The 26167-nt window shown below is 40.7% G+C and overlaps 1 protein-coding gene across 4 annotated transcripts in view; it reads right to left on the minus strand.

The window, feature by feature from the left end:
* FER1L6 (fer-1 like family member 6) overlaps nucleotides 1–26167 on the minus strand; it is a 215154-nt gene that overhangs the window by 89669 nt on the left and 99318 nt on the right. For all 4 annotated transcript variants that reach the window (XM_075582218.1, XM_075582211.1, XM_075582212.1 and 1 more), the window contains exons 4-13: nucleotides 23314–23368; nucleotides 17748–17879; nucleotides 17220–17282; nucleotides 15344–15422; nucleotides 13927–14083; nucleotides 12639–12825; nucleotides 11837–12029; nucleotides 8589–8938; nucleotides 1632–1740; nucleotides 799–982 (exon numbers count right to left, since the gene is read on the minus strand). In XM_075582218.1, coding sequence (XP_075438333.1) covers nucleotides 799–982; nucleotides 1632–1740; nucleotides 8589–8938; nucleotides 11837–12029; nucleotides 12639–12825; nucleotides 13927–14083; nucleotides 15344–15422; nucleotides 17220–17282; nucleotides 17748–17879; nucleotides 23314–23368 — 1509 coding nt within the window. The remainder of the gene's footprint in view (nucleotides 1–798; nucleotides 983–1631; nucleotides 1741–8588; nucleotides 8939–11836; nucleotides 12030–12638; nucleotides 12826–13926; nucleotides 14084–15343; nucleotides 15423–17219; nucleotides 17283–17747; nucleotides 17880–23313; nucleotides 23369–26167) is intronic.

Consider the following 26167-nt stretch of genomic DNA (forward strand, 5'->3'; position numbering starts at 1 on the left):
CATTTGAAATATATTATATGTTATTGTTTATTCTTATACCAGTTACCATTTGGATAAGAACAGTGAAATATAGGTTAGAATGTATAGGAACAGTCCAATGTAGCAAACAATTAAAATGTTAAACAATGTACCAACGTAATTGATTAAAAAAAATCTCTAGATATCTGGTAGGTGTGTGTCCATTCAATATTTTAATATAGCGGCTATCTTCTGCATCTCTTATAAGAGTAAAATCACTAAGGGATGTTGAATTACAGGAGTCCCACTAAAGCCTAGATTGAAAAAAGGTTGATATAGCTGTGTTCCATTTTGGCAATATAAACAAAAATGGGATTGTAGCAATATTTTTTTAGCATGACAGGCGTGTTCACAAATATTTATTTATTCCTCAATAGGCAGCTATATTTATCTTATTTGCATACATGAGAGTTGCGTTAACTCTGCGTTAAATAGCCCATGCGATACAAATAATATCAGTGTCTAGTAAATACCACGTGAATAAGTAATTTGGCATTAATTACTCATTTGCAAAAACTGCAAATAATGCTGCCATATCTCTGCATTAAAAATAAAAACCCTATCACTACTGTACCCCTCTCTATATGGCGTTGCTGAATTGGTTGATAAATAAAGAAGGAATTAAACCCAGATATCGCCATTTTATTCCATTTGTCGACCTTTAGGGAATCTAGGCCTGATAACCAGAAAAGAAAAGAAATCCAAATACCTAGGAAATTAAATAATTATGGTACATATGGGGTGCTTCTTCTAGGTCAGTCCTTATTTACACATTTTTACCTGTTCCCCTCTATGATTACGGGCTTCTCAGGTGTTGTTACGGATCTAAATGACAATGAGATTTCATGTGAAGAGTCTGCTTCTTCAGTGTGCAACAGCGGGGCGCTTTCTCCTTCACCAGCATCGGGTGACTTCTTCTTACCTCCAGGTGGGGACCCCCCATCAAGAACGTTGCCAAAATTACCTGTCGGCATGGTCATCAAATTAAAATGCAGGGTTTCAATCAACTGAACGTTGTGAAATTGTGTAACAAATGTGATAAAAAACGGTTTGTTTCACCAATGCATCTTTGAGTGTATCAAAATAACTTTTACATATATATCTATATCTATATATATATATATATATATATATATATATATATATATATATATATATATAAAAGGAAAACATACTAGCCTGAGAACATTACAGTGAGGGCCATTTATCAAAGTATCTGTGCTACTGACCTAGTGTAATAAATGACACCAGTATGTACACAATGGAACATTGATACATAGCAACCATTATTTATCTGAATAGTGGAGGAATTGCATAGTCTTCAAGATGTTGGCCACAGAAGTCATTGATTATTATTACATTGTTTTGTCCCCATACTTTTGGGGGACTGATACAAATTGTGTGGCTGCACAGATGACTGTGGATCATAACATCCCTATGAAATAATTGTAAAATATATATATAATATGACTGTGGATCATAACATCCTTATGAAATAATTGTAAAATATATATATAATATGACTGTGGATCATAACATACAATACCTATGAAGTCATTGTAAATTATATATAATATAAACATACCTACATGTTTGTCATTATTATTGCTTACCTACAGTAACTTCAAAACTGATAGGTTTATCTCCAATCTTCCTGTCAATCAGTGTTGCTTCAAAAAATGATGCAAATAGGAGAAAATCCTCAAATTGTTCTTCATGGATCTGTGAAAAGATTCCTTTAAAGTTCCTCATGATCACATGTTCAGTTTTACTTGATATATTAGCTAACCTTATCTCAATGAATTATTATGAACTTTTCTTGACACAAATTTATTCAGAGATTAACAATATAATTGATTACATATTTATCATGGGCTCAACTGTATCACTAAACAGTTTATTATTGTTGTTGGTTATTTATAAAATGGCATAAAGAAAATATAACACTGCACACTCAAAGATACAATATAACAAAAATGTTTTCCTACAATGTATTTACAGTATATAGCTAAGGTGTATGGGACGATGCACAAGCATGGGAAGAAAAAAGTAGTAGCTGGACTGCTCAAACCAGGTAGAAAAAAATCCTTTATTAGCGGCACATAAAAAACAGATAGACCCCATCTGACGCGTTTCACGCGACGTGCGCGCTTTATCAAAGAGGTGCCTTGTGGAATAGGCCAGTTGACCTGCGGGCTAAGTGTAATATCTGTGAACACAACAAGAAACAGGTCAACAGGACTTAGTTATTTCTAAGTGTTTCTGTGAGTCATATTCTCTGTGTACTATACTGCCTGGGATTCATTTTCTCAATGATATAAATATTGGAATTTGCCTCTGGAATGCATCGCTTGGGGGTGTTTCACTCCTATATAATGTATTTACCCGGTTATAGGGTGACCCTGAATATAAGGCCCTATCTTCAGAAGTAGCTGGAAAAAAAAAAGTTTACTCTCTCTCTCTCTGTCTCTCGGTGTCTCGGTGTCTCGGTGTCTCGGTGTCTCTCTCTCTCTCTCTGTGTCTCGGTGTCTCTCTCTCTCTCTCTCTCTCTGTGTCTCTGTCTGTCTCTCTCTCTCTGTGTCTCTGTCTGTCTCTCTCTGTGTCTCTGTGTTTCTCGGTTTGAGCTTCCTGCCACAAGCAACATGGCTGCTTTAGGCCCCCAATGGGGAGCTTACTCCGTTTTACCATCTTACTTCATACTGTACATCTTTCTCTTCATACCCTCATACTTCCTCACAAGCGGATTGGCTTGCAAAGTGGGCGGGCCCCAATTATAAGGCGAGTATCTACTTTTCAACTTAACTTCACTGAAAAAAACCTTGCCTTATAATCGGCAAAACTGGTACAGTATATTAAAAAGGTCATTACATACAAAAAAAAACACAAAATAAATTTACAATTTACAATGCAAACTTACATATAATTTATATCAGGACAGTGACAACATATAGTGCGTGTCAATATACATAGTTTTTTTTGGTATGGAATTATATATATATATATATATATATATATATATATATATAAACTTTTTGTTATATCTTTGAGTATCCAGTTTTATTTTTCTTTATGCTGGGATATTTTAGGTGGGCAGAGGGCCCTCCACCTTCAACACTGGCACATCTCTATATTTTTATTGAATTAATATAGTGCAAACAAAAATATTTGTTGGACGTTTCCGCCTTTACGATATTGATTTATAAAATGCCAAAATATTTTGCAGCACGTAAGAGTAGTTACTCTACACGCACAAGTATGGGGGAAAAAAGCACAAAAATACACAAACCGATGCAAGGACCTGCTCGTGAGAGCTTAAAGTCTAGAGGAAATAAGGGGCACGGTTGAAACAAAAGGTATAAGTGGCTGCTCATTGCGAGAGTATGTCTGCTTCTGGGTGGAGTTTGGTCCAGCTGCACAACCGGTCTTGTTTGGGTTTTGGGTGGTGTGGATGTAAGGGGGTGTGATAGTTTTCCTTAAAGAGGTGTGTTTTCAGGGAGTTTTTAAAGGTCAGTATGCTGGGGAGAGTTGGATGGTGCGTGGTTGAGAATTACAGAGAAAGGGGACCATTCTGGGAATAGTTTCTAGGTGGGAGTGAGAGAAGGAGGGAAGGGAGGGAGGTAGGACCAGAGGCGTAGGTCATGGGCAGAAGGGATCGGGTATTTAGGGAAGTATATGGAGACTAAGCCTGAAAATGTGAAGGGGGGTGGGTTAGCTGTCAAGGGCTTTGTGTGTCAGAGCTAGGATTTCTAATTAAATTCCAGTGTCTATGTGAAGCCAGTGTAGGAATTCGCATAGGGAGATAGACGAGTCTGGCAGCACCATGAGGAACTTGTTAAGAAAGATTTTGGTTGTGTGTTGAGTGAGAAGAGAGCTATTTCGTAGTTGGAGATAGCAGGACTTTGCAATGGACATAAGGTGAGCAATGAAAAGGAGGGCAGAGTCAAGGACTCACTGGCAGTGGGCTTGAGGTGTTGACAGGATTGTGGATTTACTGATGGTGAGGGAGAGTGTGTGTGTAGGGATGATGGTGGAAGGAGGAAAGTTCTGTGTTGGACATTTTAAGCTTCAGGTAATATTGGGACATCCAAGAAGAGATATAGGAAAGGGAGTTGGTGACACACGACAGGATAGAAGGGCAGTGGAGGAGAAGTAAATATGGGTGTCATCAATATATATATGATACTGAAACCCAAATGAGTGTATTACTTCTCCAAAGGAAGAGCTATAGAGTGAAACAATTAGGGGGGCCATGACAGGGCGTTGTGGGACACCAAAAGAAAGTTGGGGAGGGGACACCAGAGAATGAAAGACTGAAGGAGTTGTTAGATAGGTAGGACAAGAACCAGGAGAGGGCTGCATCCCAGAGACTAATAGAGTGAAGAGTGTGCAGGAGAAACGGGTGATCAAAAGATAACAAAGGCAGCATAAAGGTCCAGTAGGATGAGTTAGAAGAAATTCCATTCAGACTTTACTGTGAGTAGCATATTGGCGACTTTTGTTAGTGCTGTGTCAGGGAAATGTAGAGGGTGGAAGCCAGTTTGCCAAGAGTTGAGTATGGAATTGGAGGGAAGAATGTGAATCAAACGATTGTATACAAGCCCCTCGTGTACAGTAGCTTGGAGGCAAAGGGGAGAAGAGAGATAGGATGGTAGTTAGAGAGACCGGCGGCATCAAGAGTGGGTTTCTTTAGAATGGGTGTGATGACTGCATGTTTAAAAGAAGATGGAGATATGCCAGTGGTTAACAAAATTTTTTTAAGGAGGTGAATTACAATGGAACGTAATGTTATGGAAACGCGTCAGGATGCTGCAAGAGGAGGAGCTAAGGCGGCAAAAGGTAAGTGCCTATGGTGACAACATTCTAAAACCGGAGCTGTCTATAGCATGTTCGTATCTATATGTGCATGTGGAGTTAGGTGGTGTGCAGGGTGTGGAGGTGGAATGAGGCGGAATGTTAGGAGGTTATCAGAGAGAAAAGGGATAGTTAGAAAAATGTACTGTAAGTCTGAGCAGAAGTGGGAGAAATACAGGTCAAGGAGCGTCCATCACAATGAGTAGGAATAATAATCCACTGACGGAGCCCAAAAGAGGAGACTAAACAGACATGTTGGGAGGCAGCAGAAGCATTGGGGTTGTCAATAGGGATGATAAAGTATCCCAAGATGAGAGTAGGTGTGTCAAAAGAGAGGTTTCTGTGATGGCTAGGTTGAAAGTGTTGGAAATGAATAGATCATGGATGGGTGTAAGATTATTGCAGGTAGATCATGCATTCCACAGTGCACAAGAAAAGAGGAGAGAAGGGAATGGAGAAATCTGCATGAGGATGGAGAGGGGAGCAGTGCCTGATGCCAGAGCAGGAGTAGTATTAAGGAGAGGAAGAGAAGCTACTGTCCGGTAGGAGAAGGAGTTGCTGGATTTGTTAAGGTGACAGCGATGGAAGGCAAGAAGTAGATGGAGCTGTTGGTTCCAAATGATGGAGAGGTCCGTAGAGAATAGGATATGAGTGTTGGAAATAAGAATATAAGCAAAAGTGTAAATGAGAGCACAGAGGTAAAGAACTGAGAGCAAGTCAATTGTAGTTCAAACTTGAGAGGGAGCTGACATCGTTATGTTACATATGCAGGTTATTTAAAAATGTACAATGCTTATCATATTTTTGTTGTGTTATTTAGGTTTTCCATGATACATAAATAGAATTTTTGTGATGAGGAAGGAAAAAAGTAATGTAAAGGCAATTTTCGTATCAAATCTTTTTTTACACCAAGCAGATGGACATCTATTTTTAACCTCATTTAGCAAACACAAGTAATAATGTTGTCATTTTTAACATGTATTTAATTCCACTTTTATCTATTACTTTACAGTAGTCAGCATTTGTTAGGTGAGAGTATATTGGTTTCTCCAATGGATCACATTTGTGGTAAACTGTGATAGCTGTTAATAGGCCAAGAAATGAATTGGCTATAGAAAATGATAGCTTTAAGTTTTTTAAAGACCTTTAGTGGTCCCATATGAACTAATGCACATTTGTTATTTCTGCAAACTTGATGGGGCTGGTGGTCCCTCAAGAAGGCTCGAGAACCACTGCTCTAAAATCTAGCACTTGTATCCACTGTCTCTGAAGCTGATCCCTGTATACCGAGGATACTCTGTGACCTGGCTAAGAGGCTATAGTGGACTTTACCAGTCTACGCCTGAGCTCTGCTCATAATACTACATATTGTGAAGTTGTTCTAGTAAAGGAATTGGTTAAAAACGTCAGCATGAAATACTGTAGGTTCCTGTAGATGTGTCATCCTATTGAAATTGTGTAAAAAGGAATGAGTACTTTAACAGTAGGTAAAACATTTTTATTTAGACTGACAGAATATATTTTACAGATAAGCTTTCAAAAGCAATGCTTACTTATTCAGGTCAGGCGGCCTAACCTGGGGAAGACTACCCTAAGACTAAAGACTACAATAGTTGCAATAAACTTAGATAAGTCAGTGAACATAACTTTACCTAAAACCAGGAACAGATGTTCTGTTCCCTGAGCTAACGGGGTATCCGAAAACCTTGTTATAATATGCAAAAGCAATGTCTGAACTACATCTTATTAGCATAGGCTTAATTTCAAATAAGAACGCCAGAATTGAACACTATTTACTCTAGGTTTATAAAGTGGCATCACCTCTTTTTCTGCTAATACCGCTCTATACAACCTGACAGCCGGCTGAGTTTCCGCATTGCTTTGTTACATTGCTCGCCTACTTTGTCTGTTGTAATAATGACTCCCAGGTCCCTTTCGTCTATAGTAGTTGACATTATGGTGTCATTAATCCTGGATTGTGATTTTGGATTTGTGTGACCGAAGGGCATTATTCTGCACTTTTTGGCATTACATTGTAGTTGCCACACACTTTACCATTTCCTACAATCTATCATTAGCCATTTTGTTTATCCCCCTCGCCCCCTTGGAGGGTCCACACTGTTGCAGATCTTTGTGTCATCTGCAAAAAGGCAGAACTTTCCCACCAAACGTTGTTAATAATAAAATACTAAAGAGCACTGGTCCCAGTACAGATCCTGCGGGGTACTCCGCTGGTTACAGCCATGAATGTCATGAGGAGTCCTGAACAGGAGCGAACAGAGTCTGGCGGAGGTGACAGCAGCTGGATCATGCCGACTTCTGATGTCAGCGCGATCATCGAAGGAATAACATTGACACCACAATCAGCACAGTACTGGGACCGCGCACAATGGCTGTGCCATAAGCAGTAAGCTTTGCTACATCTCTATGTGCAAAAGTGTAAAATGCCTAATAAAATCTACTGCTCCACCCAAATTAGATTTGTTTGACATGACCTCACCCCAGTAAACCCATGTTTGTACTTGTAGGTTGTTGGACTTTAGATAGTCAAGAATGATATATTTCAGCAATGTATCCATTAATTTCCCCACTACTGACATTAGGCTCACTGGCCTCTTCCTACTACACTTGCTCTTCTTTATACATCTGAAACTACACCTGTTAATAGTGACTGATTAAATAGATTTGTTAATGGTGTTGCCAGCACACCCCTTAACTCTTTTAATATCCTTGGATGTATCCCATCTAGCCCCGTTGACTTGTCCACCTGCAGTTTTGAAAGATCCAGTAGGACTTTCCCCTCTGTAAAAAGACTTGGGTCCAGCTCCTTTCCATTTATATTCCTGTTACTCAATGGTGGTTCGTCCCCTTCACATGTGAATACTTGAGCAAAAATAATTGTTATGGTGGTCTGCTATACCTTTGTCTCCCTCAACAAGACTATTCCTTTCTGACTTCAGTTGTACTATTCCTCCTTTAGTTTTTCTCCTTTGAGCCAGCTTGATGGCGAGGCCATCGGTGCCTTGGCACTGAGTCCCGCGGTTATAGAGGCCCCCGCACTCTTATCCACAACAATGAAACTGATTGCCGGGGGGGAGTGCGGGGCCTCTGTAACAGTCTCTTACCTTGTCCGGCGACATTTCCTCCTGGAGCATCTCATTGACATGGCACTGCGACGTCACATAGGGTCATGTTGCCATGACAACATGACTTCCCATGGTGTTGCAATGTCACATGGTGTATTGTTACCATTACAACGTGATGCCACATGGCACTGCATTGTCATGACAATGTGATGCTGCACGGTGCCGCGACCGTCACGTAATGCCGCGACATCATGATACTGCGTTGTCTGAGGAGATGCAACGCCGGGCAAGGAAAGAGGCTCCACAAAAGCCCCTGTACTGAGCCCCACAAAAGTCCCAGCCCGCCCTGCTTATAATGTATTAACAAAACAGATTTTGTCCCCCTTCTTTACTGACTGGGCTATTTTCTCATCTGCTTCGGCCTTTGCACATCCGATTATTTACTAATACTCCTTCCTAGCCTGATGTAGTTCTCTATAGAAAGAGAGAAACTCTTAGAGATAGGTAAGGAGAGTCAATATTTATTGCACCACTACTCTCACAAACCTGTATCCTCTAAATGATTGAGGCGCATAGACAATCATGTACATAGACAATCATGAACACAGCATAAAATGACAGAATCACACCAACCTCAGGAGGTACACTAAAGGGCTCAACTTCCACCTGAGTTGAGTTTGTCTTATCTGCTCCAGCAGCAGGCTTAGCATCCTCTGGTCCCTTCTCTCCTTTGTCTTTTCCTGACCCTTTGGTGGATTTTGAGTCTTTAAGGGGAAGTTTGATATCCTTGAGAACCTTTGAAAATTTTGATTCATGTGCCCCTCCTGACAGAATCTCAACAGCAATTTCAATTAAGATGCGCCCCCTAAATGATACCCCTTCTCCGTGGCCCTCGTTAAGTTCTTGATGATCATCCATCAATGTGGTGTTGCGAGGTGAGCCATACAGATTGATCCAGGCTGGTCCAAATGTAGGTAGAAACCCTGGGAAGACAAAAAAACCACTGCCAATATTAAAGTAACAGAGATAAGGTATATCTTTTGTTCAGACATTCTTTTAAATGTGAATATGTTATACCATCCGCCAAGGGAATCAGATGAAATGTGCATGGTCAAACAGTGTTGTAGGCCTCAATGTAGTTTCTCCTAGTTCAGTATGTTAATCCTACTGAAGTGTCCCAGCAATACTTGCAGGGGTACTGAATACAGTATACAGTGTGTTCCTCCAGCAGCACAACGGTATGAGGAGATAGCACTTCCAGCCCATTTCACTAAAGTTTTACCATCAGTCGGGGATAAGATTACATTCTGATTAAGTGTAAAAAAAAAATGGTACTCTAATATTCTGAAGGATTGAGCAGCTGGTTCTGAGTATACAAGCTTTCAAGTCAAATGTACTTCAGATCCTTATGAGAAAAGAAGGATGGCTCGCAGAATCCGAATTAGTCAATCTATCCCTCGTATCCAATATGCCATAAAGCCATCTTCCCCTTGCTTTGGATGATTTTAGCCAATGATCCCTCGAAATTGTACAGGTGCGCCGACGAGTATTCTAACACTTGCCTTGGAAAATCTGGGTCTATCACCAACAAGACCCAGGTACATTCTGGGTACATGCTGCAACATTTCACAAATTTCTGCAGAGACTAATGGTCCATCGGATTAACACAGCAGGGGTTCCTGGCAGTCCCATTCAGTTTGAATGGGACTGCCAGGGACCCCCGCTGTTAATCTGATGGGCCATTAGTCTGTCTGCAGAAATGTGTTGAAATGTTGCAGCATGTACCCAGCATGTACCCAGCATGTACCCAGCATATACCCAGCATGTACCTGGGTCTTTTTGGAGATTGCCCCAGATTTGTTTTAGAACAATCGTCTGCACTACAGTAAATGCCGACAGTCAGAATGTATTTCACTTGACTGAATCTCTATTGCAGGAGGAAATTACTAGCTTGCAGGTTGAAAGAGGTAGGTTTTGTGCATTCTCTTGCCCCACACAGGGACCCGCTGGGAGCACACCACTGCCATGAGGAGGGCGGTCTGGATTACTGTAGGATCTGGGAGGGTGAGGGTTATGGAAAGATTGCAGGAACATCCCACATTCTGTGCCACTGCACAATTCCTACAGTATTCTGCAGTATCAGGGCAGCACTGCCCCATACAATGGAATTAGACATTTGATCATGGCAGCAAAATAGCCGCCCCCAAATGTCCTAGACTGCTCATAGAAGCACCTACTGCAGTGCAGGAGGAGATGGAACTAACTAACTGGATTCTGGAACTAACAGGAAAATGGAATCTTAGAGAAAGAGGTAACTGCTCTTGGAAGATTTAATTACAAGAGGTAAAGGTTTGGGAACAGATAGTTAGGGAAAGAGGAAGGTACCCGAGGCTACATTACTGCTCTGAGAGATAGGAGAAGCATTCTGAAAATGTACCATTTGGGATCTTGACTCCTATTGTTGGTTCTATTAAGCTCTTTGTTTCGCTTTTTCATCATAATTATTCTTATAAAATATCAGTCCTCTTTGTTTTTCTTTGAATCTGCACTCTATGGGAATCCAACAAGTGTATATACACTTTGTATATTTGGTTTATAAGTAACTTATAAGTAACTTAATTGTCTTTTAATTTGTCCTGCTATTAAAATCATGTTTCTAATTGGAGCATTAACAATAAATTATATGTAGAAAGAGCAGTCTGGCGCCATTAAACATTCCTCCGAAGAATGGGTTGGAAAGTCCATTCTCCCCGCTGGGTTCTAGATCTGACCTCATCACTCCGGCCTGGTAGAACGACGACGTGTGCTGGATCCGACACAGGAGCAAAGGAGGAGTTTCACCTTTTTTTCCCATGTGAGGAATTTTAGAGAAGTACCAATGACACTTGTCCGGTGGGAACGGGCCTGAAGACGGGGTTCACCCTGAAATGTTCCCCCCCTTATTAAAATGACTTGTGCACCTTGGTTTCCTTTATTATTCCCCCTCACTTGTTTGCATTTTTTTGGTCTTTTTTTGGCCCCTTTTTTCCTCCCATTGTGCCTGTGCTTTTACAGTCTCCCCTTCTTTTTATTTCCTATGTTCCCCTGTGCTGTGTACTCCCCATCATCATTTTTGTGGATACGTATTATTTTCTATTAACTGTTGACCTATTTTTACTTTGTCCATAGTGCTAGTTATATGTAGATTGTGTTTTCTTCACCAGTCCTGTTATATAGATATCTGACTATTCAGTCATTTCTGATTTCCCCTTTTCTGGATCGGGATATTTTGAGTGCTGGGAATTCCCCTTTTGTTTTGTTGTTAACTTTGAGGGAATTAGGGTCCCTCGTTGTCAACTTCAACTCTGCAAAAACGAATGCTTAGGCTGCTAATGTTTGGATTTTTTGTCAACTTTATTTTTCACTAAAATAAAGTTCTCTCGTTATATTCTTAGTTACGTTATTATTATTATAGTGATAATGCCCATTGCTCAACACACATATCAGTAGTCAGAAAGTGTTCTCCGGTAGCATCGACCTTGTTTTTAAAGTAGCAGTCCCACCTAACAAGCCCCTTTTTTTATCTACAGCATGGGAACAAGTGGATTCTCTTGGCACTACTCTCCCTCCCCTCCCCCCCAGTTTTTGAGATATTGCAGAGGACATCGCGGCTTCCTATTGGCCCTCGGGACACGCAAGATTTGGGTGCCACTTAGTTGGAAGGAGCTTTAAACACCAGTAACAACACCTGGGGGTCCATCATGAGCAAAAAATAGTACAATTCAGTTCCGGAAGACCCCTCGATTCCCATGATGTAAAAAAAAAAAATCCTGAGTAGGTAGGACTGCTGCTTTAAAGATAATGCTTATTTCTAATAACTTTTATGACAGTCCAACGCCTACCTTTGTCTCCATCTTGCTCATTGGAAATCTTTTTCAGGTCTATGTAATGAGTGGCCAGAGCCACATCACTCATGCTGCCTTCATCCCACACCTGGATTTTAACTCTTCGACAAAGCGGAGGAAACATTTCCTTGAATACAATCTGTTCGTGCCACACTGGGTCTGCGCAGTTTTTTTGCGCTGTGGTTCGTCCCTAAATTGACACATACATCAAAAACATATAGATGCATTATTCTCAGAATCACTAAACTTGCACAATGAAATGACAAACGCTCCCCCTAAAAACCATTAAAATATTGTATGCTCCCTTTTGTCTGCGCTGTTCACCAAACCCCCTGAGTATGTAGTACGTATGCCTGCTGCAGAGGTGATCCGTGGCCTGTGGGATTACTATGATGTGAGCGATGGGGAGGCGTGCTGGAGGTGTGGCCGTGACATCACAAGGCCGGGTCGCCCTCATTGGCTGAACCGCCCATGTGACACGGGATGCGGCACAGCAGTCGCTCGGGCGCCGCGCCAGAATAAAAAAACCTTGTCTTCTGGAAATGCTGCTGCGCCATCGTGCTTCTTCGCGCACATACTCGTGCGCACTATGGACAGCATCATAGAGGAGCCGTCTCTTGTTCGCGCCGTGCACGCCATCGGGCACGCAGTCGCGATCACTATGGACGAGGCCTTATGCTTAAAAGAGGCTTTGCATACTGTACCAATCTAATATTTTAATGATCGAAAGGGCACATCCTTTGTCTTTTTAGCAATTTAATTACTTCGAATTGCGGCCTTTTTAATGTCAGTGATTTACCATTTGGCCAGCAAACATGGCCACCACATACGGATCAACAAGGTCCTTGCTGTCCCCGATGAAAGCTTTGGTCACATTTGCCATGATGCTGGAGTTCATTTTGGGGAGACCTTCCGCTCTGTAGATCCTCACGTAAAACCTGGCCCATGGTCTTTCAGATGGAAATCCTTTCGGTATCAGCAAGTTCCTGTAGTAAATAAGTAAAGGAAAGATGATCATATAAAAAGCACGCATCATTTTGTTTTTTTAAATAGACCGTACATATTGGACAAACGGGAAGCAAAGTCAGGAAGCAAAGTCGGGAAAGCAAAGTCGGGAGAGCAAAGTCAGGAGAGCAAAGTCAGGAGAGCAAAGTCAGGAGAGCAAAGTCAGGAGAGCAAAGTCAGGAAGCAAAGTCAGGAGAGCAAAGTCAGGAGAGCAAAGTCAGGAGAGCAAAGTCAGAAAGTAAAGTCAGGAGAGCAAAGTCAGGAGAGCAAAGTCAGGAGAGCAAAGTCAGGAGAGCAAAGTCAGAAAGTAAAGTCAGGAGAGCAAAGTCAGGAGAGCAAAGCCAGGAGAGCAAAGCCAGGAGAGCAAAACCAGGACAGCAAAGTCAGGACAGCAAAGTCAGGTGAGCAAAGTCAGGAGAGCAAAGTCAGAAAGCAAAGTCAGGACAGCAAAGTCAGGAGAGCAAAGTCAGAAAGTAAAGTCAGGAGAGCAAAGTCAGGAGAGCAAAGCCAGGAGAGCAAAGCCAGGAGAGCAAAGTCAGGACAGCAAAGTCAGGACAGCAAAGTCAGGAAGCAAAGTCAGGAGAGCAAAGTCAGAAAGCAAAGTCAGGACAGCAAAGTCAGGAGAGCAAAGTCAGGAGAGCAAAGTCAGGAGAGCAAAGTCAGGAAGCAAAGTCAGGACAGCAAAGTCAGGAGAGCAAAGTCAGGACAGCAAAGTCAGGAGAGCAAAGTCAGGAAAGCAAAGTCAGAAAGCAAAGTCAGGAAGCAAAGTCAGGACAGCAAAGTCAGAAAGCAAAGTCAGGACAGCAAAGTCAGAAAGCAAAGTCAGAAAGCAAAGTCAGGAGAGCAAAGTCAGGAAGCAAAGTCAGGAAGCAAAGTCAACTAAGTTTCAGGAACTATTCTTTCAAACGTATTCCCCCCAATGCACATTTTTGTTTATGAACACAATCAGTGAAAATATGTCCATTTGAAATACCAAAAGTTCTGAAATGTATTCAGTTTGCCGTAGGAAAACAAAGTATTCACGTCATAGCTCCCTCAGTTAAAGAATATGCAACACAGCATCATGATTCATGAAATATTACTTTTCGATTTGTTCTTCCGCGTCGCTTATTTTCTGAGATGACTGTGCGGTGTCGCCTTTCCCTGCGACACTGATGTCACATTTTAGATACCCTTTGACTCCCGTCCGTATATCAACAGGGTCTGTCAGGACAGCCCACTTGTCACTAAACTGGTGACCTGCAAAATATAGAGGACATTATTTACAGAACGTAATATTTATTCAATATCACTATGACAATCGTATGTGGCATTTCATCTTGTATGCACTGTACAGTATACCACACGTTACCTATTTTATGAGACCCAGTACAGATAAAAATAATACAAATAGGCATCAAATATAAAACTAGACATTTGTTAAAGGGTGTGGTTTGGTCTGAGGATTTTTTACCCTTATAGATGGGAAGCAGGGGGTCTCCGGAGCTGAACCGTGTTAATTTCAGCCCCGGCAATCCTGTGCATCACAAGAAATATACCTCTGTAGGTGCTGCCAATAGTATGCCTAGCTGGGTGAATAATTTGGAAGCTTAAATCTCCCTCAGCACGGGACCCAATAGGAAACCGCAATGGTTGACATTGTGGCTTCCTATTGGCCTGTGTGACATGACGATTTAAACCTCCATAAAGAACAAGAAGCTGCTACAGAGGAAAGTATCTCGGTAATTGGGGGCTCCCCAGAGCTGAAATTAACGCTGTTAGCTCTGGAGATCTGAGCCTCTATATGTCCAAGAGAGAAATTGTTAATAAGAACTTAAGGGACTGCAATGAAATGTATATGTACTAGAAATATATATATATATATGGAGTGACTAATGTGGAAATAGATATATTACTAGTGAACTAGAAACATGTATTGTATTGAAAAATGTGTGTTTCAAATAGTTGTTGAGATAACATATACATGTTATGTTAATTTAAATACATTCTATATATTCAATAATAGAAATGTATATCTAGAAAAATAATTGATATTGATCTAAAGGCAATAATTAAAAAAAATCGTTTTGAATAAAGCTGAAATTGAAAAAGTTGATTTAAATTGGAAAAAAAATCTCTCTTCAATATCAGGGTTCATTTAGAAAGAAACAATATATCAAATGACGAGCACAATTTCATTTGTACGTTATAAATACTCTTCTTAAAAAAGGTGTAATGTCACTAGTATTCAATATGGTAAATTCAGCGCTTCACTCTACGCTCCCACAATCACCTCTGCCACTTCCCTGATCGCCAAATGCCCGGCCGTCCGCTGGCATAGAAGGACTCCTCAGTGCTACAAGTAAGTATTACTTTGTTAAGTTTTCATTAGCTGCTAATATGAGTCTCCACAGGTGAAGGGAAATTGCATGGCCACTTCATGGGACATGCCTATCGAACCAGAATTACTACAATGTCAGCGATCGTACACATTATGTGAAGTACAGACATATGCCATACCTGGCTCATTGTAAACCGTTCCCAAATCAACTCTAAAGGATCCGATCAAAATGTTTCCTATTAATTTGTTGTGCATAACCTGCGGAGTAAAAAGAATATGAACAAGCAATGTATTATGGGCAAACCTATTCAATGTGGTTATATCAGAGTTTTAGATCTCTTAATATATTCCTGTATTTTTCATGACTGACATAAGTCAGATTTGACACTTGTTTGAGTCTCACTTTGTCTTAAAAGGCTATCTGACATACCCAGATTGATCATGGTGATCCTCAGATGTACATTTGTGAAAATATATGCTAAACTGTCAAGAACTAAGACATGCGAAAAACATATTACCAGGTAGAAAGAGGAGACTCAACTAGAATCAATTTCCCCGTTTTGGATACAAACGGCTTTGAATTGCTCAGATCAGTTCACTGTCTCTCCTTTTTCAATGAGCTGTGAAAATGCTTCCAACTGATGAAGAAGAGATCAGCTCCATTCACATGAAGGAAACATTGTCACTGCTTAGTAAACAGGGGCCTTTATCTCCCTGTGTCCAATACAAATCAGATTATAAACTCTTCAGGACAGCGACTCATTGTGTCTGCAAAATTCCCTGTGTGGCACTGTCTACCCTGTCAGGGCTAGATAAGAAAAATATTATTATTAATATCACTATAATGTGATCATTCACACTCCGTTTTGTGGTTGGAGAATTGGAGCACATCAGATATGGTTCTCCTGGACAAAACAGATCATATTAATTTTATTGCTTCTAGAGGCTCCACTGGACAGAGTGGAAAGAAGGATTTGCGTAAGATGTATTTGTGAAGCAGCGCAGGAAACAATTCCCTGTGTTGTTCCATACAACATATGTCATGCTTTCATACGGTCTATTTATCAGGGTAAAACTGATGCAATTCTAAAGCAAAGAAAAATGAAGCAGTTTTATCAGAGAGAAAAAATCCTATTCCTCCCAATGAGATTTTCCATTTAGTACATGTTGTATCGTTTGTTTCCCCTTGAAGTGCACCAATTTTGCCTTAAAATATAGACACCGTGATTTTGTTAGTGGTTATCTGTCTAACCTGGTGATGACATCGATCATGTGTTATTGTTTAACATTAGGCCTCGGCCATGGTTATTGCTGGCGAGCGGAGGCGCGCTGAGGCTGAGGGAAAGCAGGTGCTTTCCCTGGCCTTAGACAGCGCGCCGTCAGTGGGCGTGTCGGCGGGCGAGCCAGTGACATCACGGAGCTGGTTCACCCTCATTGGGTGAACCGCTCACGTAACCGGCCCTGCGCTCCGGCAAGCGGGAAAATGAAAAATGTTCCTAAGACCTACGCTTCCGCGCGCTTGCGGAAGCGTAGGCGAGCCCCTACTAAAGCCGCTCTCATTGCGGCTGTAGCGGCTCAGTGCCGAGCGGAAGCGCGCCTCAGCGCGCCTCCACCCGCAAGCACTATCCATGGACGCGGCCTTAGCTTAGTTTCCCACTGCAGCTTTGGACAAACGCATCATTAAGTATTCCTACATTTTTTATTAAAGCCCAGTCTGTTGCTTTACTATTGACAGTATAAACATACTTTCAATAAGTATGGTACAGATGTAGAAGAATTAATTGTTCTCCAGAAAACACAACATATCCTGTGGTACCTCAGAATACCACCAAGTTTCTATAGGATTCAGCGGCCCTAATGATGCAGAATACCGCCAAGTTTACATAGGATTGTGGTACTGATGGTGCAGAATATCACATGCCACACAAATTGAACAATGAAGCCTGCTACATCTGTACATGTATAATATATGATTTTGTTTTAAAGAGAATACACATGATTGACCACTTAATGAATTTATCGCACACATGCATTATATAATTGTATTATACTTACAGACAATCTGATGATTTTGTCAAAAAGCTGTTCTTGAGGTCCAATAAAGTCAAAAACAAAATACTGTAAGAAATACAAATAACGTAAATAACACAAATGACGTGTAACCAAATCTCATGCTTTCAGTCTGCCTTGAACTGTAATGTCCCAACACAAGCGTTTCCCTTTTCACTACAGATGTACAAATACAGCCTCGTTAGCTACAGTATCTGTCATGTTGGCATTATTATTTTCTATTTATGTGTTTGAATTTATGTCTTTTATGGCGATATTTGGACAAATCTATTTGTGAGCAGGAGTTGTATAATTGCACTGAAATAGAATATAGTTTAACCGAAAGACCGCCATCTTGTTTAGTTATAAAAAGAGATGTATGTGAATGTTATGTTAAAGTGTTTAGAAATTAATTGGGGATTGGCTAAGCTTTTGGCGTTAATACAAAGGCTTCCCAAAACAGACTTAAAGTAACCAAATGAATACGGTATTTCCATTAATCTGAATGAAGCTACTTTAGAATTTACTACCCACCTCATTGTAAAATGGGGCATTGGTTCCTTCTTTCACGGTTGTTTGCTTCTTTTCATCCCCTATCTCTATGGTCACTACAGGATCAATGTTTTCACCAATCAGTTGTTTGGCTTCAGTGATTGTTATGGCAATCTATGGGGAGAAACATATACAACATGTTCTCAATGGCGACTACCTAGCTGATACTCTCTAGTCAACACATCTGGATTTGATTTCTCTACCGTAGTTTATCTTTTAGTTTAACTACTACCCCCCATGCATATACAGGTATGTCAACACCATTGCACCAGTCTACTGTATTCAAGATATTTAAAGCAAGGAAAACAAAGTAGTGTGCTGCACAATTATTCCTTGGTGAATTAGTGAAAATCTGATTTTTTACCAATATCCAAACCGCAGATGGAAGTCCAAAAGCGGATTTGATGGAGAAAAAAATTGAGCAGATGTTAGAGAGATGGTTGTGCTCAAAAAGGGGCATTCCTGGGAGATACGCAAGTCTATTTAGATGATTCACATCCCACCCTAACTAAAAGATTTCCATAAGACACTACACTGACAAGCATAAGGCACTTTGTTAGGAAGGGGGTATTAGTACCAGGCCCAACAGGATAAGAACTCACAATCTACACTATTCAGGGAAGCAGCTCAGTGTGAGATAAACCAGCTGGATAGCTCTGCTGTCACAGAATACCTTTGAGCTCTGCTGCTCACTGCTCACACCTGTTGCCTCCTGGCTTCCTATAAAAGCAGACTATTTCCCATTCTTAGTTGCCAGTTGAATGTACCTTGAGCACAAAAAGGAGCACACTGAGATACCTTGGAGATATGCTAATAGGATTAGCTACAGGTGTGAGCAGTAGAGCTCAAAGTATACAGTGAGAGTGGGGCTGCCCAGTGGCTGATTTAGCTCACACTGCTAGAGCTGTAGCTCGGATTAGCAGAGGTTGTGGGTTCTGATCCTGTTTGGGCTTGACACTAGTATTTCCTACCTCACAAGGTGTCTTATGCTTGCCAGTATAGGTATTACAGAAATCTTTCAGGAGGTGTGGGATATGAGTAATTTAAATATACTTTGCTTATACCATTAGCATATCTGCAAAGTGTGCTCTTTTTTGAGCGCAGGTGTCTCTCCACAAGTTATCTGGAGAAAGGTTTGAAGTAATATATATCGTGCTTGGGACGCTACTAAAACAGGTTCTCTCTCTCTAGCAAAACCCCTATTTCAGACACTGGAAGTTAATAGGTTTGCAGATTTCATAAATTTTGCGAACGGAAAATTCCATTGAATTTGTAATAGTTGTTGCCAGAAGATTTGCATTTTTGAGACTGAGCTACTGATTTTTGCGTCTGAAAGGAACTTGTACATTTGCAGTATTTGTATTCACAATACAATACACTGAGTTTCCTCATAGCATTTGCGCCCTCCAATTACGCTTTATTGAGAAGTGATTGATAAACAAAAATCCTATTGTGGCCACAAAAACACGAAGAGATTAATATAGTAGTATAAATATTAGTACAGTACAGTATATATAATATATATATATATATAGCGTATGTGTGTGTTTATATAAATATATATACAGTGTACAGTATACTGTATATACTATAAAATCCTCTTCCGCCCTTGTCGATCCACTGCTTGATGTCTCCCAATGATCTTCCAGGAAATGTGATTTCAAGCCTCTTCTTCATGTTGCTCCAAAATATTTTCTGATTTCATCCCCCATCTTACTTTTGGTCATCGTCTTGGTCTTTTAATTGCCCTTGGAATCAAGTGAAGTATCATCTTTGTCGAAGGATGGTCATTTCTTCTTGCGATACGTCTGGCTATTTTTATTTCAGTCTGCACGAAAAGCCCCATTCACTTCAATGTGCGCGGATCAGTGCTTTCAGAACTTACAGAATAAGTCCCATGGTCTTTGACTTCTAGTCTATTCCATCTATTTTGATCTTTGCAGAGTTTACACATTTTTAAGCATTACTTTGGTCTTGCCGAGATTCATATGGAGGTCTACTTTCTTACGCGCTTCAGCAAGTTCTCCGATTTGTTGCTGGAGGTCCTCTGGGATTTGTGGAACAAATAACAATGTCATCTGCAAATCGTAAGTGACAAGTTTTCACTGTTGATTTTGATAGCATTTTCTTCCAAATTCAATATCTTCAACAATTTTTGAAGTGTCGCTGTGAAAAGCTTTGGTGACATGGTATCTCCCTGTCACACTCCCTTGCTGATCCTTATCTTTCTTGTATCTTCATGTAATCTAATAGTTGATGTAGCATTCTCATAGACGTTCATTTTTGTATAAATGTACAAATCTTCAACACTTTGTCTTCTTAATGCATTTAAAACCACTAAGGTGTAGACAGAATCAAATGCTTTTTTGTAATCCATTAATCCTAAAATGAATGGTAGATTGAAGTCATTATTTCAGGAAATCCCTTCTTGCACGACTTGGATGAGGTCCTTCGTGCTGTACCCACTGCGAAATCTCGCTTGTTTTCTAGGCTGGGCAAAATCCAAGGTCTTCTTACAGCCGATTAGCAATTATCTTTGTGAAAATCTTGTAAGTGGACTGATTGGTCTGTAGTTCTTGAGGTCTTCTATGTCTTTTTCCTTGTGGATAAAGATAACTGTGGCATTTCTCAATTGCTCTAAAATTTGACTGTTCTTCAGGCAGCATGTAAAGAGTTTTACATGCATTATCTATTTTATATATATATATATATATATATATATATATATATATATATATAAATATATATATATATATATATATATATACTGTCATTAAGGTTATGGTGGGTAAAAAAAGTGACAAAAACCCTCCACAGTAAAGCATAAAGCCACTGTAAATATTACTGTATGTTCATTTGCATGTCTTGGACAGGTCTGCAACCCTGTCTTTCCCCATTGTCACCCAGCATACAGCACTTCCACTGCAGCAAGGGATTCTGGGAAATGACATGCAAATGAGCACTCAGTGCCACCTCTTGTCTCAAGCTCGTATTACACAAGCCAATCCTCAAGCCAATGCATGCTGTTTTAAACACAGCTTTTAAACAGAGGCTGGGATGAGATGCAAAGCCATTAGACCTACTCACATACATGTTTCAACCTTGATGGGTATCATCAGTGTGAGGCTGGTCTTAATGGCAAGCAGGTTTGAGACTAGACTAGGTAATCACCACTGTCATTAAGGTTATGGTGGGTAAAAAAAGTGACAAAAACCCTCCACAGTAAAGCATAAAGCCACTGTAAATATGTAAATATATTTACAGTGGCTTTATGCTTTACTGTGGAGGGTTTTTGTCACTTTTTTACCCACCATAACCTTAATGACAGTGGTGATTACCTAGTCTAGTCTCAAACCTGCTTGCCATTAAGACCAGCCTCACACTGATGATACCCATCAAGGTTGAAACATGTATGTGAGTAGGTCTAATGGCTTTGCATCTCATCCCAGCCTCTGTTTAAAAGCTGTGTTTAAAACAGCATGCATTGGCTTGAGGATTAGCTTGTGTAATACGATCTTGAGACAAAAGGTGGCACTGAGTGCTCATTTGCATGTCATTTCCCAGAATCCCTTGCTGCAGTGGAAGTGCTGTATGCTGGGTGACAATGGGGAAAGACAGGGTTGCAGACCTGTCTAAGACATGCAAATGAACATACAGTAATATTTACAGTGGCTATATATATATATATATATATATATATATATATATATATATATATATATACAGTGTTCGACAAACCTATACATTTGCACGCCTCGGGCGAGTGGATGTAACATCGTGGCGAGCTCCTATTGGCCCAAGCAGCACACGTGTGGTACTAGGTAGCGAGTAGATTTTTTTGTTCGGCGAGTAGATTTTTTGGTGATTTGTCGACCACTGTGTATATATATATATATATATATATATATATAATTTAGGTTATGGTGGGTGAAAAGGGGACTAAAACCCCTCCACCTTATAGCATATACTATAGCATATAAAAATATTACTTGTGAGCACATTCACATGTCCTAGACAGGTATGCAACCCTGCTTTTCACCATTATCACCTAGCATACAATGCTTCCACTGCAGCAAGGGATTCTGGAAAATGACATGCAAATAAGCACACCGTGTCACCTTTTGCCTGAAATCCATTTTTAATGGAACCCTTATAAGCTAATGCTCGCTGTTAACACATACATATATACAATAATTATGATGACATATACTAAACATTCAAATATAAAAAGTTCACATAGAACATATAAAAATATCAATGTCTGATCTAATCATCATCCCATAGATATAGAGAGCTCATTTCAAGTGAATTTCACTGAGATGAAAGTTGAGCTATGCCAGGGATGTTCCGCTTTCATATACTCATGGAAAAGAGATGGGAAAAATCTGATCCCTGATGAAGTCACCTGGCAGTGTGACTAAACACATTGGATCAAACGTAACAGACATCGGCATAGTGACTGTGTAAGACGTAGACACGTCTTACTCAAAGTTCAATCTGGATTGGATTTCTTCTGACGTGAGTTTCAGATGGAAACACTGCATATAGACTTTGTTACTGCTGTATGTTACTGTGGACTCCTTTAAAATAGCAAACGTAGAAGAGATACATCTTGGGACAGACGACAGTGACGTCTGGCTAAAAACTGATCTGCCACATATTCCATTGCTGACTGTATCTAATAACCCTGACAACTGCTACTATCCATGTAACTGCTCGGAACTGTGTATCTGTGTTCTGATTGAGAGTGACGAGAGGGCGTCTCCCTCTCAGCACAGCTCCAGTTCGTTTGTTCTTCCTCTTGATACACGCCTTGGACTGAGGATCTCCATGATCAGACTTTTCCCATCTACCCTTATATTATTATTATTATTATTATTATTGTTGTGTGGAGATAAGAGAGCTGTGTTACTGAACAAGCCAGAATAAGGATAACCAGGTGGAGAAACCTGCTCTGTACAAAGTGCTCAGTATTCAGACACATACCTCACATAAACCGGATTACGGGATTATAAATGGGATTACGTTACTGTCCGTGTTTCCTTTTTTTTTTTTTTTTTTTTAAAGAAAAACGTGGATTGGAGCAGCAAAAATAAATCTTTAGAGATGTGAACATATCTTGAAAGGTGCTTGGCAAAAAATGTTAATGAATTTTCTGTAAAGTTGGCGTTTTCCAAAAAGAGTTCACATTGCTTGTAAATGAGCGATGCAGATTTAGAACCAATTTCCCTAATTTTGCTAAAATCTCTCCAACATTGAGCAGTTTTGAAAATGGCAGTAATTGGCAGTACGGGCTATCTTGCCCATTCCATTTTTTTTAGGAGAAGATTGATGATTTATGGGAAAAAATTGGGGGGGGGGGGTGGGTGTTGGGGGGGGAATGGACACATTTCATCTGGTTTGCAAACTTTGATTAACATGTTGCACAGCTATAACTTTTACTCGGGGTATTGTTTTAAGTCTGGTGGTTAAGAAACAAATGGCGCATATGTTTTGGGGGCAATGTTCATGCAACAATATAATATAGAGTACATGTATGTATACTTAACTGGTACGTTTGGGATTTTGCCTCTCCATCATGAATCTTGGACACCAGTTTTGATCTGATGGAGTAAACAGAAACACTTTCATCTTCAAATACAATTGTTTCGTGGCTTATTTTATTTATTCATTCAAATGTATTTATTAACAGACCCTGCTGCTGTGTCTATAATTATATATATATCTATAATTATATAAATATATATTAAAAAAAAAAAAAAAATATATATATATATATATATATATATATATATATAGTGCTGTGTGCTGGGTGGTAATGGGGAAAGGTGGGGTTGCAGACCTGCCTAAGACATGCAAATGAGCATACAGTTATATTTCCATTTGCTATATATATATATATATATATATATATATATATATATATATATATATATATATATATATATATAGGAAAACACAGGGGGTGCTCAGTGCTACATCCAAATGACAAAACATACATGGTAATAATTACAAGAAATGATGCTTCAATACTAATAACATTGCTAATGCTAATAATAAAATATGGTTTTTTAGTTAGAAATTTTGGCCAAAACATCATAAGCTTGCACACCAAACGTCAAGGTAAACCATAATAAGTGCAAGTCCTACTCTACACTGCATTTGTTCCCAATACCTCTGTATGAGGGGGAAGAACTATAATAGATTCATTACCTGCAGCAAGATGAGACAATCCACCATTAAAAAGGGGGAGTTGACGTGAGCTCTGGGGGAGGTGCCACAACCTCCATACAACTGATACCAGTCAGAAATTAATTAAACACACAAACCCAGCAAGCTCAAACGCCCACACCCTCCTAATATTGACTATATGTAATGCCACATAGAGTGCAACTGGGCTGTGGCACATGAATATAGGAAAACACAGGGGGTGCTCAGTGCTACATCCAAATGGCAAAACATACATGGTAATAATTACAAGAAATGATGCTTCAATACTAATAACATTGCTAATGCTAATAATAAAATATGGTTTTTTAGTTAGAAATTTTGGCCAAAACATCATAAGCTTGCACACCAAACGTAAAGGTAAACCATAATAAGTGCAAGTCCCCCTTTTAAATGGTGGATTGTCTCATCTTGCTGCAGGTAATGAATCTATTATAGTTCTTCCCCCTCATACAGAGGTATTGGGAACAAATGCAGTGTAGAGTAGGACTTGCACTTATTATGGTTTACCTTGACGTTTGGTGTGCAAGCTTATGATGTTTTGGCCAAAATTTCTAACTAAAAAACCATATTTTATTATTAGCATTAGCAATGTTATTAGTATTGAAGCATCATTTCTTGTAATTATTACCATGTATGTTTTGTCATTTGGATGTAGCACTGAGCACCCCCTGTGTTTTCCTATATTCATGTGCCACAGCCCAGTTGCACTCTATGTGGCATTACATATAGTCAATATTAGGAGGGTGTGGGCGTTTGAGCTTGCTGGGTTTGTGTGTTTAATATATATATATATATATATATATATATATATATATATATATATATATATATATATATATATATATATATATATATATATATATATATATATATATATATTATATCAACAAAAATGCCTGGTGCACACAATAGCATAAAAAAGCAAATACATAGCTTTGTGTGGGGGGCAAGCAGAAGGGACAGGATCACCAAACAGGCCTGGGGAGTATATGTGAAAAAAGGAATCCGCAGCACTCGCCAAAAGAGATTCAATATGGAATTTATTTATACCATCTGGTCAAACACACAGAAAAAATGGGTGATGTTTGTCATGCTCCTGAATTTCATCAGGCGAGTGCTGCGGTGTATATATATATATATACAGTGTTCGACAATTGTATACATTTACTCGCCCGGGGCGGGTGGATTTAACCCCCGGGCGAGTAAATATTGGCACAAGCAGCACATGTGTATTTTTTAAATTTCCCGCCGCTCGCGCTGGAGAAAAAAAAAAAAAGCCGGCTCTCTGATCACTGCCTTCGCTCCTCCCCTGCCTCTCAGCAACTTCCCCTCCTCAGCTCTTCCACTCCTCCCCCTTCCGCCAGCCAGCCCCTTCCACGCCTGTCTGCCTCAGGCCCCTGCAGGGCCATCTGTCACCCCCCCTCCCTCCCATCGGGCCATCCGCCCCCCCCCTCCCTCCCATCGGGCCATCCGCCCCCCCTCGCATCGGCCATCCACCACCCCCTCACATCGGGCCATCCACCCCCCCCCCTCACCCCAATCTCTCCCGGCCTCCGTGCCCCCCCCCCCCTCACCCCACGCGTGCCTCTCCCTGCTCTAAGCAGGGGAAATCCCCTCACCGGAGCCTCTCCCTGCTCTAAGCAGGGGAAATCCCCTCACCGGAGCCTCTCCCGGAAATCCCCTCACAGGGGCCTCTCCCTGCTCTAAGCAGGGGAAATCCCCTCACCGGGGCCTCTCCCTGCTCTAAGCAGGGGAAATCCCCTAACCGGGGCCTCTGCCTGCTCTAAGCAGGGGAAATCCCCTCACCGGGGCCTCTGCCTGCTCTAAGCAGGGGAAATCCCCTCACCGGGGCCTCTGCCTGCTCTAAGCAGGGGAAATCCCCTCACCGGGGCCTCTGCCTGCTCTAAGCAGGGGAAATCCCCTCACCGGGGCCTCTGCCTGCTCTAAGCAGGGAAATCCCCTCACCGGGGCCTCTGCCTGCTCTAAGCAGGGGAAATCCCCTCACCGGGGCCTCTCCCTGCTCTAAGCAGGGGAAATCCCCTCACCGGGGCCTCTGCCTGCTCTAAGCAGGGAAATCCCCTCACCGGGGCCTCACCCTGCTCGGTCTAAGCAGGATACTGCGGTGTCGGCGTCCCCCTCTGGAGGGGGCACGGCCCCTTGCAGAGGCCCTC

The sequence above is a fragment of the Ascaphus truei genome, chromosome 2, assembly GCF_040206685.1.
Source record: "Ascaphus truei isolate aAscTru1 chromosome 2, aAscTru1.hap1, whole genome shotgun sequence".
NCBI classification, from domain to species: Eukaryota; Metazoa; Chordata; class Amphibia; order Anura; family Ascaphidae; genus Ascaphus; species Ascaphus truei.